This window comes from Rhamphochromis longiceps, linkage group LG5 (assembly GCF_057381845.1).
Source record: "Rhamphochromis longiceps isolate RC_006_pf linkage group LG5, R_longiceps_female_GT1.1, whole genome shotgun sequence".
NCBI lineage: Eukaryota > Metazoa > Chordata > Actinopteri > Cichliformes > Cichlidae > Rhamphochromis > Rhamphochromis longiceps.
Window position 1 is genome coordinate 19,710,178 of NC_140561.1, and position 16,948 is coordinate 19,727,125.

The 16,948-nt window shown below is 41.9% G+C and overlaps 2 protein-coding genes across 4 annotated transcripts in view; one reads left to right on the forward strand and one right to left on the reverse strand.

The window, feature by feature from the left end:
- Positions 1 to 1,436: 1,436 nt before the first annotated feature.
- ttll3 (tubulin tyrosine ligase-like family, member 3) lies at positions 1,437 to 9,169 on the reverse strand. 3 transcript variants are annotated; one of them, XM_085406432.1, is made up of 13 exons: positions 8,219 to 8,297; positions 7,640 to 7,677; positions 7,451 to 7,569; positions 7,192 to 7,360; positions 6,949 to 7,004; positions 6,719 to 6,847; positions 6,526 to 6,640; positions 6,269 to 6,385; positions 5,980 to 6,160; positions 4,781 to 4,929; positions 3,378 to 3,621; positions 2,829 to 3,264; positions 1,440 to 2,720 (listed from the first exon to the last, which is right to left on the reverse strand). In XM_085406432.1, exons 2-13 carry the CDS (start codon positions 7,644 to 7,646, stop codon positions 1,947 to 1,949), a joined length of 2,496 nt encoding a protein of 831 aa, XP_085262558.1. In that variant the 5' UTR covers positions 7,647 to 7,677; positions 8,219 to 8,297; the 3' UTR covers positions 1,440 to 1,946. The 3 variants fall into 3 exon arrangements, with proteins under 3 accessions (XP_085262555.1, XP_085262558.1, XP_085262556.1); XM_085406429.1 differs by having other exon boundaries at positions 1,437 to 2,720; positions 7,451 to 7,677; positions 8,219 to 9,169; XM_085406430.1 differs by having other exon boundaries at positions 7,640 to 8,328.
- Positions 9,170 to 9,376: 207 nt separating this feature from the next.
- slc4a8 (solute carrier family 4 member 8) overlaps positions 9,377 to 16,948 on the forward strand; it is a 34,282-nt gene continuing 26,710 nt past the window's right edge. Inside the window, exon 1 of the mRNA XM_085406433.1 lies at positions 9,377 to 10,175. Coding sequence (XP_085262559.1) covers positions 10,131 to 10,175 — 45 coding nt within the window. The 5' untranslated portion in view covers positions 9,377 to 10,130. The remainder of the gene's footprint in view (positions 10,176 to 16,948) is intronic.

The following is a 16,948-nucleotide window of genomic DNA, read 5'->3' on the forward strand; positions in this document are numbered from 1 at the left end:
TGTAGAGGGAGTAGAGCAGTGGCGAGAGGACACATCCCTGAGGTGCTCCTGTGTTGATGGTGATGCTGTTGGAGAAGCACCTGCCCACCCTCACCACCTGAGTTCTGCCAGTGAGGAAGTCCAACACCCATGCACACAGACGGCTGTTAAGTCCCAGATCCCTGAGCTTCGTGAACAGTCTGCAGGGCACTATTGTGTTAAACGCTGAACTGTAATCAACAAACAGCATTCTCACATAGTTACCCTGTTTCTTGTCCACGTGGCTGAGAGTGGTGTGTAGGACGTGGGCGATGGCATCCTCTGTGGATCTGTTGGATCTGTAGGCGAACTGCAGTGGATCTGCGGTGTCTGGGATGGAGGAGGAGATGATGTTCTTCAGCAGCCTCTCAAACACCTTCATTACTACCGAGGTCAGTGCAACTGGCCGGTAATCGTTCAGGGATGAGGGTTTGCTGTACTTGGGCACAGGGATGATGGTGGATCTTTTGAAGCATGTGGGGACCACAGACTTCGCCAGGGACTCGTTGAAGATGTAAGTGAACACACCTGCTAGCTGGTCAGCACAGCAGCGCAGCCCCGACGCTTTCCTTGTGTTAACTCTCTTCAATGCCGCTCGGACGTCATGCTCCGCGATGCTGGTCACCGGTCTCTCGCTGATGACGCCACTGTCCTCGGTAGTCAGGCGGTAGATAGCATTAGCCGCTACTACCACAATGTCATCTTTTATGTGATCCCTGTTTTACTTGACTGTATGTCTAAAATGTGATAAATAAAGTAAAAAAAAAAAAAAAAGCTAGGATTAGCCGCCTGGCTAACCAGATGCTCTTTAGCATAGCTTGGTTGTAACAAGTGCTTATTTGAATTACTGTTGCCTTCCGATCAGCTCAAAGCAGTCTGGCCATTCTTCTCTGCAATTAAGAAGACATTTTCATCCAGAGAGCTGCTGCTCTCTAGAAATTCTCTCTTTTTCTCTGTAAACCCTAGAGACTTTTATGTGGGAAAATCCCAGCAGATCAGCAGTTTTCGAAATACTCAGATCAGCCTGTCAGTCACCAGCTATCATGCCACCTTCAAAGTCACTTTAAATCATCCTTAAATCTGATGCACGCTTTGAACTTCAGCAGGTCATTTTTACCATGTCTATATGTCTAATGAACCGAGCTGCTGCCGCATACATGAATATTTGCACGTAGGAGCACTGAACATGGCTGCTGGTACCAGTCGAGTATTGTTGCTGACTATGTCAATCCCTTTAAGACCACAGTGTACCCATCTTATGGTGGCTGCTTCCAGCAGTATAGCAAATTAGTGGATAAGATGAATACCATGTTTTCTCAAGTCATATTCGACTGTCCCTCTCTCGTTGTTTCCTGTCTGTAGTTAAAAAATTATGACAAAGCATATGAAAAAAACTTTATTATTTTATCCACATATGTTATTTAACACACAGCTCAACAAAATCTAGTTAACGATAGTTTACATGAATTTGATTAAACCTGTGGCAGTCAAGTGTGTTACTGTCTGAATGTTTTGAGAAAATGATTGTAATCAGTAGAGTAAAGATTCTTCTTCTTGGGGCATAAAGACCCATATCACTTAAAAAATAACTTTCCAAGTTGTTTTTACATTTAAATTTTATTTTTATAAAAAAGCACCGAAACACTCAATTAAATAGGTGTTGCTAAATGTATCAGCGTGTCTGTGGACCCAGAATGATTTTCTCTGGTTATTTCCTGTCATCACCAAACCTTAAAACTTTTTTTTTTAATCATTGAAACTTTATTGCCACCTGGTGGGGAATTGAAATACCCACATCCTATAAAAAGGCCAAACTTTTGTACAGACATGCATATAGATAAACTAACAGATATTCTGCTAATTTGGCTTCAGCCCATTAAAATGTAAATTATGTTCAGCATTTCTGGCTGTGCTCCATCTCCATCAACTCAACATCTCTTGTACTTATGTTCTTCTGTGAGCTCCCCTTTGTGTCTAGCTTTGACTTGCCTTTGAGAGTTTAGGCATAACTGGTGCTTGTGGGTAGTCGGGTGAGATAAAAAGGCAGAATTATGACAAACGTTAGTTCCAGTCACAATATTTGGTTGCAATTGAAAGATCTCCAGGGTTGGAAGGGGACCCTGGAGTGACGGAAAGACCCTGGAGGAAATCTTATGTTGTGGCTCAGAGCTTCGCTGGGAAAGGAAGGATTTGGACGTGTGTGATGCATGATGATGGATGGACTGATGTTTACCCTCTGATGTACAACATGCCGGGTCTAAGGAAAAGGATAGACTCCTTGGCACCAGGGTTGCCCCACTGACACGGCGACGTAATCCCAAACGCTGTGCTTTCTTCTGAGGTTCAGTGTGTACACTCGCAGGCTGTTCACATGCCACGCTGCGGCAGGATTTGCGAACAGGGCAGGTGTTTTGACGTTCTGCTTTTCTATCGTGCTCCCTCTTTGGACATGTAGATGTCATCTGGCTCTTTTTCACTTGGCTCTCCTTGCCTAAAAGGGGAAAATCAGCAACTGCATGTGGCTTCTGACTGAATTGTTTGTGTCTTGGCTCAGCCACAGCTTGAGATAACTGCTCTGGATGGACCTGATGAGGGAGAGGTGAGTTAGAGATAAAAGACTGTCTGTAATGTCTGGATCTCTTTATGGTCGCTCCTTCCACTAGCAGGTTCACTCCCAAATACTGAGGAACTTCAACTGCAGCCTGAAAATGTGATAAAGTAAAAACAAATCACAAAATTCTCCATGGCATTCATCGTTAAGTAGAAATATCCTGGAAATAAACAGCAATTGGCTTTGAAGCCAGTCCAACCTGTTTGTAAATAAGCTTGAAGCCTCCTGTGTAAGCGCTGGGATCAGTCCTCCAATCTAGCACAACCCTCAGCGTGTCGACTTGCACAGCAGGACAGAGCCGCGCAGTCACAGTGCTGGAGCAGGCCATAGTAGGGCTGGCATTGATCTCTAGAAGCCAAGGCCTCAGATCTCTGCCCAACATAAAATCAGCTCCATAAAGCTCAAAGCTTGCCTTGTGGGGCTCCACCAAATCCTGGGCTGTCTGTAGAGCATGGACAACTGCTTGCTGCATGCCTGGTATCACCACCGACTCCCACTCTGTCTCACGGCCCTCTCGCTGCAGAAAAGAGCGAAACTGTGAGCAGGACCACATATTATCCTCCGGCAGTCCTGGATGGCGGTTACGAGATGGCTGGAAGTGCTTCTGGATGGAGTTGTTGCACAGGTGGACTGAGCTGAGGAAAATGGTAGAAAATGGGAACATCCACAAAGTACTCTAGATAAAAGACACCGTAAAACTTAACTGTAACCTTCATTTTTTGTCTTTTGTTTGAAAACTCTTACTGACCTGTCCAGAGTTTTTGTCGAGTAAGGCTGAGTGGAAAACCGCAGGTAGCACTCTTTGTAGAACCAGATAGTCAGAGGGTTCCAGTCAGTTACAAGGAACCACTGACGGAGGTCAAACTTTGTGCAGTGGACCAGCAGGGGTCGTTCCAAGTATTTTTGAACCACCCACTTACTCTCCTTTGTCAGTGCTCTGTCAGTGTCCACAAGTGCCAAAATCTCATCCAGGTGATTCATACACATAATGCCTAATGATGATGAGGGTGTGGGAGTGAAAAAAGAGGTGAAAGCAGAGTTGATTAAAACACAAAATCAGAACTGCAATTTTGACAACTATTTGATTCAGCAGTGTTTAAGATGACCTCGTGAATCAAATCTGATATTTGATGATGGAATCTCATATCTTTCCAGTCTTTTTAAAGTAATTTCACTATGCCAGCTTTCAGTCAATACCATGTCAAATTTCCCAGCATACATTCAAAGAATGGGTCATGTTAATTTCTTAACAACACACATAAAGTCAATAATGAAATACAAAGTACTTCAAAAATAAAAAGAAGGCTTGGCTTTACCACTGCTGTGCAGTGCAATAAAGGCCTCTTGTGTGCAGCCAGATGGAAGGAAATGCGACCAAGACCAACAATTCGAGCATGATCGCAGACAGAAAACTATTTGACAGCTCAACAAACAAAAATGATCCCTGGACAAAGTTGTCCTCTGAAATTTGTCAGAAAGTAATAAAAAATGACTTGCAAAGCGCAATAAAAATAAGAAGAGCCCTCCAAAATGAACAGCCATCTACTAAAGATAAATGAGAGTGAAGGCAAAGTAGCTATACCTGCATATATAATTCCACTTAGGCCAGACTTGACTACAAATCATATCTTTGTTGAGATGAAAACAGTGGTGTTAAAAAACTTATGTGAGTCTTGAAATAAAAACAGTGAAAGGAGGAAAAAAAGAGTATGACATCTTTCTTCTCTATGTATTAAAATTAGTAAAACAAAACCGAAAAAACAGGGATGTTAATAAAATATAGGGTTTTTTTCAAATGTTTTTATGAGAAAGTTTGCACAGAAGACTTGATGCTAGAATTTATGTTGTGCTACTGTAGTCTTGGCAGACTATATTATTATGCACATATAATTTTTACGTAATTTTTATGTATGTGCTGTGGTTTTTTTTCTATTTTGCTGTAATATAACTTCCCAAATAAAAAGGAAAATCTAAAAATATATATATATTAATTATGTCCATTCATCAGTTGAATGTCTGAAAACAAAACCAGGCTTGCTTTCTTCAATATTTTTCACAGCTGTTTACCTGTAAAAAAAAAAAAAAAGCAAGCTTGCTATGTAAGTATCATATTAACTATTACGAAGGTAAATTATCAGAAAAAAGCCTAACCTCTTCCTCTTGATTTGGCACCTGGTTTGATGATCCAGATGTTGTTTAATCCATCTGTGTCCAGCTGTGGGCAAACAGCCTGAAGTCTGGTTAACATATCCTGGCAACGCTCCACAAATACACTGCTGCCCCTGATCAGTTTGCCTTTACTGCATATAAACATGTTATTGTTAGAATTGCAAATACAGTTTTATAGTAGTGGTAGTTTTCTGAAGCCCTCTGTATTTTGAACATGTATAGCATGTCATTCTATATTTAACCCCAACCTTTACTTATTGACTTGACTAAGCCATTGCATGGGATGTACCACTGACAGCTACAAGTGGCACCTGACATGAATAAATCCTTCCAGCAGCTAGAAAAGGACAGCACAAAGGCTCTGATCATGGCGGCACAGGAAGCACCAGATGGATGTATGCAGGAGTCTACCGCAGGCGACAGGACCCAGACTGATGCCCCAGAGACAGTCCAGCACATAGTAGCAGGATGTAAGAGGCAAGCCAGGACACCGTACACTGGGAGGCACAACTAAGTGGAGGGAATAGTGTACAAGAGCATACAGAAGTTCCCAAGTCCTAATGAGAGACACCACCAAACGTGGTTGGAAACATCATGGCTAAGGTCTTGTGGGACTTCAAGTTCTAGACAGACAAGCAGCTGCGGGCCAATCAATCAGACTTGGTGGTGGTTTACAAAGAGCAGAAGACCATAGTTGTGATAGATGCGACAATCTCAGTGGTCAGTAACATCAGGAAGAAAGAGCACAAGATAATAGAAAAGTACAACTAGAGCACATCCGCTCTAGCTAAAGTCCAAAGTGGTCCCAGTGGTAATGGGAGAACTGGGATCTGTAAACTGTATGTAAGCTGTAAACTGGAAGATGGTCTCCAGCAGATTTGAGACACAACACCTGAGGTCCAGAGGAGTGCAGTGAGCTAAGACATTGCGCAGAACCCTCAAATTCCTAGGTCTCTGGTAGAAGACCCAAGATAAGAAACACACACACGTCCCTTATGGGATCTTCTCCTGACTAATGAGAACTCCAATTTTGCTATTTCAGATACCTTTTAAAGTTGTTAGCAACCTAAATTGATTTTTATAAGCAGACTTCCACTGCCAGTATTGAAAATAAAACGAGTGTAACCCGATGACAATTTGTAGAAAAACCCTGGAAGCTCCCAGAAAATCTCTCAACTCACTGCACAACCATGTAGTAGTGTTTAAGAAACTCTGCCCATTGCGCTTCCTCCACCGAGGGCGGTATTTCTGCTGTTACATCAATGTCGCTGTGCTTTAGAACACTGAGAAACTCTTGACACACGTGTAAGGCTGTGTTAATAATTTCTGGACCAACAGATCGATGCTCCTCATTATCCAACTCTGTAGAGAGAGAGAGAGAGAGAGAATATTGCACCGTTATACTCCCTCTTGTCCAAACTTTGCATCAAAAGCATTTTTATTCCTATGTGTGAGAAATTATTTCTAAACCTTCAGCGAGACTGTTCTTGGATTTTTGTTTGTCCCCCTCTGGTTCATCTCTTCTCCAAATACTTGTCTCAACCACATACTGCAGCAGACTGGTACATGCTGTTCTCCTGAAATCCTCTTTATGTTCATAAAAAAGAGAAAAACAGTCAGAGAAGCTATTGGACATAAGTAAACTTAAAAATTCTTTGCACCTAAATTACACCTCATTTAGTCTTGTAGAACATCTTTTTTTCTGTTATATGTAATTTACAGCAGACCTATGAATGCATGCTTTTCATCCTCTGCTCCAAGCCTGTAGCATCTTGGGAAGAAAGTGTCTGGATCCGCTGTGTCAAACCACTGAAGGTTACGCAGATTCACACAAAGTCCCACCTGAAAACAAAACAATTACACTGCAGGAAAAGAGCTAAATAAAATGTATGCGCCAGCTAATCATTAGAAACGTTTTACCTTTGTGGTAAATGTTCCAGCATTCGCATAGTGATTGGTCATCTGGTCGTGCCGCAAGGAGCGACAGTCTATGTTGTCCCGTCGTGTCGTCCAGTAGAAATACGTTGTTTCATTTCGAACAAGGCGAGACTACAAGAGTCACAACAAAGACACAAGTGAAAGTCCCTTTGGCTTTACACTGGGCAAGATATCTGTGTTAAGTTAGTGGGTACACCTAAAGCTTATCTTACCATGAGATCATACATGTCATCAAGGTTTTCCCCTTTCTCGCCTTCCTCCGCTCTCTCTGTCACAAGATAAGAGGTGTGTGTATACATGCATGGTTACAGGTGTTAGAGGCTAGCATCTGTAATGCAGCATACGATTTCTTGTTTACCAGCTAAAGGGAAATCCATCTAACTTGTGTTACAATTACTCTCTGTTAATTATTCCCACACTTAGAGGGGGGCAATCCTTTCTCTTTTTGGCCTTACCAGTAAAATAACTGCAGATCAGCCCATCATTACCATCCCCCTCCTCAACGCAGGGGTAAGTAGGTGATCTTTGGACGGGATGTGGCAAACGACGTTCAACCCACCCTCTGGCCCATAATGCAGCACGGATCACTGGATAGGGTCCCTGCACTGAAAACACTTTCCTTAACTGAGAATGACGGGAAGAGAAACGAAGAAAAAAAATATGACACAATCAACTGTGGCATTACAATAAAAATCTGTTTTTACATATGATCACCTTCACAGCTTTGTCCACCAGCGTTTTAGCTGTTTTCAGCCTGTCTGGATTGATCACTGGCAGGCTACGTACACTGGATCGTATCCTTCCCCCCACTGGAGCAACTGTGGATTGTAACACTGGAACAAACTCCAGATTTAAATATGAAGTACTAATTATGTTTTTACCAGCAGATGTACAATGACTTACCTGGCATTTGTCGCTGAGGTCTGTAGGTCTCTTTTCAACTGACCAATGCACAATGTGAAAGAGAAAGCAAAAATGCACCCAGTTGCACTATTTTTACATCATATTATAGGATTTGAAATTATACAGATCTATGAATAGCAAGCTAATATAAGTAGATCCAAATTTATAGGGACATTATTCCAATATCCAAATATACCTTTTCACTGTAGACCTAAACATGCTGTTTAGGCTACTGGCTACTGTTTCCCCTGCAGCTGAAAAATAGAGGAGGCTTTACTATAAATAGTATGGCATGTGGTACCTAAATTTGTCTATGCAGCAGCTGAAGAAGGATGTAAATTGGGTTAATCAGGCATCTTAATCTGAACTGATTTAGGCTGTGATGACTGGCAGAGCTACGCGCATGAAGGGCGCAGGTGCGCGCACACGAGTAGAAACATAAAACGAATACACCATGACCAGCCGTGGATTGATAAGCCAACTCTCCATGATTTAAATAAGCGATTAAAAAGGCATAACGAATAAATGAATCTCAAATAAAACCAGGTGTTATTTTACAGTGGACATGAATATACAAACCTCTGTTGTCACTTCCCCACTGAACTGGGCTGTATCTGTATGCGTCCATAGACTTGCTCAGTCCGGCTTCCTTCATGCTGCCGCACACTGTTCCCATAACAACCGTGCATGCTCCCACAGACAGTTTATAGTTGCCCCAACAACAGTGTCCAGGAGAAACAGGACGCCACGCCGGTGGATGAAAAATCCACCACCTTGAGGCATGCCTTGAAGAAACTGGATCACTATCGGACACTATCAGTTGCAAACAGCGTGGCTTACAGGTGTATGCGACATGCACACGGACAATTAAGGCACTCATACATGATATGTGTGTGGAAATATCCCGTTGCAGTTGCACTTTGAATTCAGTGTGAATGGACAAAGTGGTTAAAGAGGGTCAGCTTGCCAAAATTCAATACAGTGCTCTGCAACGTGACTGGTAGGCAAGAGTTCATGCCGAGGTCAATGATGGAAAAAACAAACAAACAAAAACTGTTGCTTTTATTGCCTGGTTAATTAAATCGTATCTCCTTATCTATCAATAAAGATTAACATGTTGCGTAGGTAAAGGAACCCATCTGTGCTACATCGTAAATAACTGCCTTCAATGGTAAATTATGTCATTTACTACGCATGGATCTTTCTTTGCGTAATGCATCAGCTTAACACACGATGGCATCCGAAGACTTCTGGTATATTCTGGATCAATCAGATTCTGAAGGTCTGTGTTCGTTCAAGCCGGTGCGCCAAGAAGGCAACACTAGCGTCTGTTACAGCCTAATATTATGTTACCAATCTGCGTATTTTGTAACCCGAAACCCGCAGTCACAAAGTTTAGTCCAGGTAGAGTGGTTTGCTACTGGACTACATGAAAACATTTACTCTACTGCATGAATTTCATTGTTAGGTTGGAAATTTTTACGCCTTTTCCTACAAAGATCAGTCTCTTAAAATGAATTCAACTGGTAAAGATGAAGCTTTACCCAAATATGATTTCTAGACAGGATGAAATGCATCTGAAATGACAGTTAACCGTTTTTAACAGCTTTGTAATTGAAAAAGAGGAACACATGAGTGAACGACTTTTTTTGCATATTGCATATTGTTATATTTTCGTAAATGGTACGTACATTTATGCATATATGATACAGCAGCCTTCACGTGATATGCCAGACTTTTAACCTGCATGTTTTTTGTTTTGTTTTTTGTGGATTTCAGTATTTCAGACCACTTACTAGCATTAGTAAGATGTGCGTCGTTGTCCCATTAAAACATACCAGCTTCACATTTAGTTTGGTGGGATCTGCGCTACAGTAAGTAAATAAAGTTTATTAATTAAACGTTTTTCACAGACAGAAAGCTAACATACGCACAATAAACAGGAGAAGCACCAATGAACTTTAAACAAGATAAATAATGTTAGTATAAATTATTGTGTAGGTTGAGTTATTTGTCATATTAAGATTATGCAGTCGTTTTAGACGGAATTGAACCTTTTGCTGTACACAGTAGTCGCACAACCGGAAACTGCTGGAAAGAACACTGTAAAGAAGCTCTGTAGGCTCATAATAGTCTTGGCTTCAACGTGTTGGTAGCAGCAATGCGTCGCAGCTCGTTGCTTACCTCTGCGCTCTGATTGGATGGGGCTGCAGTGATGCTCTCCGCATCCTGCTTTCACACAGCTACAGCAGGAGGGAGGGGAGCTCGAAGCGCGACTGGGAAATCATCTCAACACAGGAGCAAAATAACAGTTTTCTTCGCTTTAGTCCTTTGAGATAGATGTAAACACTTAATATGGCCGCAGAAACAAAGGGAGCTGATGTAGCCCATTCGTGACTGTTCACTCAAAACGTCCGAAAACAGCGCAAAGCGGCTCAGTGAAAGTCTTACTTTACACTCCGTGAAGGTAAAGCAGGATAACCAGGAGACCATGAGCGCGCAAGTCAACGACCCCGAGAGTATACTGTGCTACCAGGTAAAGTGGTTTTTTACTGTGTGCTGCATTGCTTTGACACTGTGGGCTGGCACTGAGCAGGGTGCACACAACCTCGGACAACTGTAGTCCCATGCTTCGAGATTCTCTCAAACTCAAAGATTGAGAGCACTTCGGAAGGTTTATAATATTATTTTTATTTCGTTATTCTACCTAAACATTTTAATGGTTAAGAGACCTCAGTAAAACATTTTGTATGATGTTAAGGTGTGTTTCCTGCCCTACAGGATGATGCTGTAATCGGGGGATGTTGTTGATGTTGTTCTGAGTTGCGAACACGTGCACTGATTCCGGAGAGCATTGAAATGCGCAGAGGGGTCGTAGCTCCTGGGACTAACGCACAAGAATACATGAAGGATTGCGTTCTGGAAATGCCGTGGACACGGTGCTGTGAGAGTGCAGCAGATTATTGATTAGATATTTTCCTCCTGTCCAACACAGCGCTCATTAAAAACTGCTGGTCCGAACGACGCGTGTGCACGAGGCAGAATAAAAGGAAGAGATGTGTGGTGGATTTTCTGCTGACTTTTAGTTGAACGGCGTGTTATTTCAGCTTAGTTACCCTCAAATGACCTTGACGCCATTCTCACATGGTGTTCTATAAAGAGCCGAGGGTCTGTTTCCATACAGTAGTGATGTGCGGATCGATCCTGAAATATCGATTCCTCCGATACCAATCATTTATGTTCTAGAATCGATTCTCACATTAAAATATCGATATTTTAGTAATTTAGAGTAAATTTGTAGTTTATCATTAACAGGAACACAGTGGAAAGAAACTATAACATTCGGATTGCCTACATTCAAAGGAACTACTTCCTCTTCCGCCTTTCATAGTCATGTGCGAAATACGGCTGTATAAATGTCTCGCAGCCCCTTGGCGTGCGCACTCACAACAATGGCTGAGCGTAATTGTGCGGATGTATTTTACCTCCACAAACAGCTGAGCCGTGGTTTGCAATAAATGTGGCAAAAAAAGTGAGGTGTTGTGGCCATACTTGCCAACCTTGAGACCTCAGAATTAGGGAGACATTCAAAAGGGCTGTTTGGGCGGATAAATATATTTTACAGGGTTTATTTATCGGATAAAATACGTTAAATGTCACCGTTATTATTGGCCGGCCCGGAAACAGCGGGGGTGTCCAAATTCAGAGGCTGCTTCCACCTGAGGACCGGCCTTCGCGGTCTAAAGAAAGCCGGGTAGTACGTCACGAGCTCCCTCGGTGGAGTGAAACTCTGCCGTCTGCTCCTTGCTGTCTAAAATATAACCGGACACTGACGTAAACTCTTCTGTTTAATCAGTTTTCTGTTTGACGTTTATTCAGCTGTGTGAAAACCCCGGAGGAACCCTCCCGAGGGAATAATAAAGTTTAATTTAATTTAATCTAATCTAATAACTTTAATCTCAGCCAAACCGATTTACTCACGAACAAATAAAACACTGAAAAAGCCAAACAAGAACATTTTTAAGTTATCAAAGTGACTTGTACATCATGTTTAACCCGAGTGGTGAAAGACCGCGGGGGTTTGAAGACGATGTGTCGGTCGGCTCAGATATTTGAAGTTTACACAGCTACATTCTCACCTGAAAATATGTTAAAAGTTTTTTTGCGACCCAGAAAGAGAAATAAGAGTGATATTAAAACTAAGTCGCTGCCGTCATTGTTGGAAACTGGAATTGGCTGGGCCGCGCTATGAATTCTGCGATATGGTTTTTCAACTTTGTTGTCCGGGTGGAAAATCTGGAGAAAGGTGGGATTCTCCCGGAAAAATCGGGAGGGTTGGCATGTATGGTTGTGGCAACATCACTAACTTTGTCAAACACCTCAGAGTAAATCATATCACAAAATATGACGAGCGTATGTTGAGGCGAACTGAAGAGGAGGAGAGGGACAGGTGCTGCTAGGGTGAGAGTCTCTCACGGAGTCCTTTAGTCCTCCAGGCAGGCAAGGTGTTCAAATAGCACACAACTTTAGTTTTTTTATTTCTATATGATGAACTCTGCATTATTAAGTGATAAGAAGAAGGTATTCTGATGTCCTGTAATCATTATGACGCTATAATTTGAGATACAATAAATAAAATCCGTTTTGTACAAAGTATCGGTATCGGATCAGTATCGTCGATACCACCCTGAATATTACTTGGTATCGGATCGGAAAGGAAATCAGTGGTATCGCACATCACTACCATACAGGCAGAAGGGGGACAGCTTGTGGGAAAGCTGTGGTTTGAAGGGGAAATTGTCTTGATCCAGTGTCCTGCTGATGTGCATGTGTCATGTCCTCTAACAGAATCTCAGTACCAGTATGGATAAGAAAGCCAGTGAGCACACCAGGCTTCATTCAAACTGACATTAACATTTGAACAGACTGATTATAACCACCCTGGCATGCAGTTGGGCAGCTTAATGGACTTGATGCAGCCTGCCCTAACAGTCATGTCACCCTTTTGATTCATAGCATCCTGTCTGGGCCAGAGACAGATGGAGTAAGACCAGAGGTGAGCTGGGAAGTCTCTGACATGATTAGCCAGCTTTCAGTAAGGGAGAGGAAATGGCCAGAAGCTCTTCAAATATTAGCGTTATCTAAGCTTGTGTTAAAATCTGTATAATTGTCTCTCCACCATGTCTGTGATGTGTTGTGGACCTTTGCATTTCATACCACCTGCAACCTGTTGATTTCTCACACGGTGCTGCTGATGGGGCTCAGGTGGTGGGAAAAGAGAGGTAATTTCTTTTAGGAAAATGCAAAATGTAAAAATGGATAACAGCAGTAAGGCTGGGAATAGAACAGTTTCACTTAGATATATCTGCACGATTCAAAGATACGTTGATGAAGGGTTAATTATTACATTATTAATAATAACAATTAATGTAATAATTAATAAGTATTAATGTTTCCTTGCCATAAAAGGCGAATAATGTCAGCTTCCACGTTTAATCTATGATACTGCATTATATATATATAAATATTTTTTAGAGGTTTGTTAATTTTTTCAGAGAGCATTTTAGTGCCAAGCATCGATTGCCCCGCTCAGCTAGGACACGGGGATTCAAATCATTGCTGCTCTACTTGTTCGGGACGATAAGCAGTTCAATATGTTGTTTTGTTTTTTATCCTCTTTGATGCTTTTCGAGAACACCTTGTCAAATAATACTTATCTTAAAGATGACGTCCTGCATCACAGGCAGGTTTTATCAGCAGTCTAAGTAGGACATTCAACCCTGCTCTGGGAATCTGACATGTTTCTGGGACAGCCTGCTCGGCGTTTTCAGAGGTATCAAACTCACATTTCATTTTCATACTGAGACACTAGACTGAGGTGTTTAAAGTCATCAGCAGGTAGATCTTTGAAATTGGCTAAGTGTAATACATAGAATCATTTGTTTCCATTCTAACAGTTTGTCATTTACTAGGTGAACAAAAATATTATTTCATACCCTTTTAATATTTAAAAAATTCAAAGGGCATAAAACATCAGATTAATTCCCTGGAAAAGGCGCTGTCTTTTTTTCTACGCACAATTTTGCTTCTTAACATTACTGTCTCTTCACTGCACATCAACAAAAAGCTTCAGTAAAGTTAAAAAGACCATCCTTTAAAAAAGTCGCATTACTTTGGGAAAATCTGGAGGGCAAATACCTCTGATGTCCCAAGAAAGCAAAACATAGCTAGAGTTTATTTACAAAAATACAGTGCAGTTAAGTTCTGATCTTTTCCAGCTTTGAATTCACATGATATTTGAATTAACACTGTCACGTCTTTTTAGTCACAAAGCAGCTTCGGTGAGGGTCGACTGTTTCCGCCGAGATGCTGGTAAAGGACAGAACCTCAAGGACAGGCAGCCATTTTGGCAGTGAACTGATCCTGTGGTACAGTCGTGCTAATCTGTTGGGGAAATTATTGAGCCATAATCCCACCTCAGTACGGTGGCAGATGTTGAGCTTGAGGAAAAGAGTAAAGAAAGAGGTCCGGTTGCCAGGATATAAAAACAGGCAGAATCACACAAATGACTTGCTCTGTCAGTGGAAAATTACGCACACGTGCGTGCTTTGAGGGTCACAGATGTGCTCCCACAGAGGGAACAAACAAAACTTTGAGTTCCATGTGAGCCTTTAATTAGCTGAAGCATGTAACGTGACACAGGAGAGGTGAGTTGTGAATGACAGGGAACCATTAACCTGTTAAAAACACACACACTTGCATGAATTTGCCATTAAGGAAGTGCTGTTAGTCAACTGTGACCTAGATGACTGCGGGCTGCGAGTCACGAGCATAGACTGAGGAGAAAGAACATCATAATCATGGAACAGATACATGGTTGTGTAATCTGATCTCGCCCACAGTGGCGACCTTTTATTTCTTTCATGTTGCATGTTTTCCTCTGTATAATGCAGCTTCACTCAGTCTGTAGTTGTAGTTATTGTTTTAGAGTTTAGATGTCTCAGTCTGTGTGTGTGTGTGTGTGTGTGTGTGTGTGTGCGTGCGTGCGTGCGTGCGTGTGTGTGTGTGTGTGTGTGTGTGTGTGTGTGTGTGTGTGTGTGTGTGTGTGTGTAAATGGAAACAAACTAATTGATCTGATCTGATGGCCTGTCTGGGACAAAGAGCCTTTAGAGTCGTCCCTCTTTTGGAGTGTGTCTATATGTTTAGTAAAGCTGCAGTTCTAATGGAGCTGACTGCCTGCAGCCTGAGCCCAAACCTATAAACTGCATGAAACAACCAACACCTGCACAGCTGCAAAGATTACTGGGGCATTTTGTGTGAGAGAAAATCACAGCTACATGTGAATGCACACAGAGCTTTGAACAGTAGATTTGAATGACCTGGTTTGTATAGATGATATATCTTCCACATGTTCTTCTCGCTCTTATAAATGCAAACCCTAATTAAAAAATCATAAACAAAACTCTGTTTAAAATGTAAATAAAACAGAATGCAATGAACAGCAACATGTCCCAAGAAGTTAGGTCGACCAGTTATAGTTGGCCCAACAGCTGGTCTTTTCAGACATTCCCAGATGTTTACAGACTTAATGTAAGAGGGAATGCTGCACAGTGCTAAACATGGCCCAAAGTGTGTCCCAACTTTTATGTGATGCTACCAGTAAATTGAAAGTGGGCTTCCCAGTTCTTTTGTACATACAGTACAGTACTTCTGTTTGTAACGATCCAGTGTTTTCACTTTGGAGACTCAGTTTCTGTTTGACATTTTCTGTTTGACTTTGTTCTAGTCTTCAATTTGAATATTACCTTTGCTCAGATAAGATTTTTATTCTGATTTAGTATTCATAGTTTTCTTTGTTAGTTATTCTCAGGTTTTTCCTCTCCTCCTATCATCTGTGTGCCTAGTCTGTGTATCTGTTAGGTCTCCCCTAAGGGAGAGGCCAGCCACCCATCAGAGGAAGCTCATTTCCACTACTTGTATCTTCAATCTAGTCCTTTCGGTCAATACCCAAATATCATGACCACAGGTAAGGTTAGGGATGTAGATGAACCTGTAAAGGGTCTGTTAATTCGAGAGCTTCACTTTTATGCTCATCTGTCTTCACCACTACGAACCGGTGCTGCTTCCGCATCACTGCATCTCCCCTCTCCCCTCACTCATTAACAAGACCCTGAGATACATAAACTCCTCCACTTAGGGCAGAAAGTCGTCCTTGACCCTGAGCGGGCACTCCACCCTTTTCCGGCTGAGGACCATGGCAGACTTGGAGGTGCTGATTCTCATCCCCGCTGCTTCACACTCGGCTGCGAACCGCTCCAATGCAAACTGCAGTTTTACTGATCAAGACAGTGTTCTGAAGCAAAAGTTGCATTACTATAAAATAAACCAACAAACCAACTGATGCAGCCTCTGCCCCTGTTTGTAAGTCCAGTTATCAGGAATAAAGACATAAATCTTTAAAAACAGATCACCAGTATCTACTTTTATTTTTTAAGATATATAAATCTAAAATAGCTAACTCTAGTTCAAAGAAAACAAAGAGGAACAGGATTAGAAGTGAACACAGTGACAGCTCAGGTTGAGAGAGGCAAGGCTGAGATGGTTTGGTCATGTTTTGAGAAATTACAGTGAATACGCTGGACAAAGGATGTTGAATATGGAAGACCAGATAGAAGTCTCATGGGTGTAGTGAAGGAGGACATGCAGTGGGTTGGTGTGACAGAGGAGGATGTTAGGGATAGAGGTAGATAATCCACTGTGGAGACCACCTAAGGAAGCAACCAAAAGGATAAAAAGTAGACATTACTCTGGAGTAAATAGTTTATTAGTCAAGTGTTATTTTCATGGCTCTGTAGTGTAGTGGTTTACACATTTGCTCAACAAGTGAAAGAGCCCCAGTTTGATTCTGGGATGAGACACAAATCCCTTTGGAAGTGCATCCGGTGTAAAAAAAAAAAAAGTAGTAACCAAAACATGTGGAGCTGCTCACAGTGGTGACCCTCTGTGAATAAGCTGACAGCGTTTTAGTCCTATTTTCATCAGCAGATGTATTGTTGTATGGCTGTCCTGCCTCAGAAGCATCTGTAGAATTAAATGAAACTTCGATGCACTTAACTGCTACATGTAGCCCACATACACCTTGAGTCCCATTCGGTCTTTGGCCAAAGCCTGACTACCTAATTAGGTACCCTTAATCTTTGAAATAACAGAATTGGCTTGGGAATATGAAGTGCTCAGTCACCGAAGAAGAAAAAAGAAATCCCAAAGCGCTGATATGGTAGAGAGGATGTGAAAGGAGGCAAGAAGGCA

Excerpts from the sequence above, each read along its gene's own strand:
- ttll3 (XM_085406429.1), bottom strand. The coding sequence starts at position 8,519 with ATGAGTGCCTTAATTGTCCGTGTGCATGTCGCATACACCTGTAAGCCA. Across the intron at positions 7,361-7,450 it reads TGGTGGACAAAGCTGTGAAG|TTAAGGAAAGTGTTTTCAGT; the intron begins GTGATCATATGT and ends CGTCATTCTCAG. Across the intron at positions 6,161-6,268 it reads CAAGAACAGTCTCGCTGAAG|AGTTGGATAATGAGGAGCAT; the intron begins GTTTAGAAATAA and ends CTCTCTCTACAG.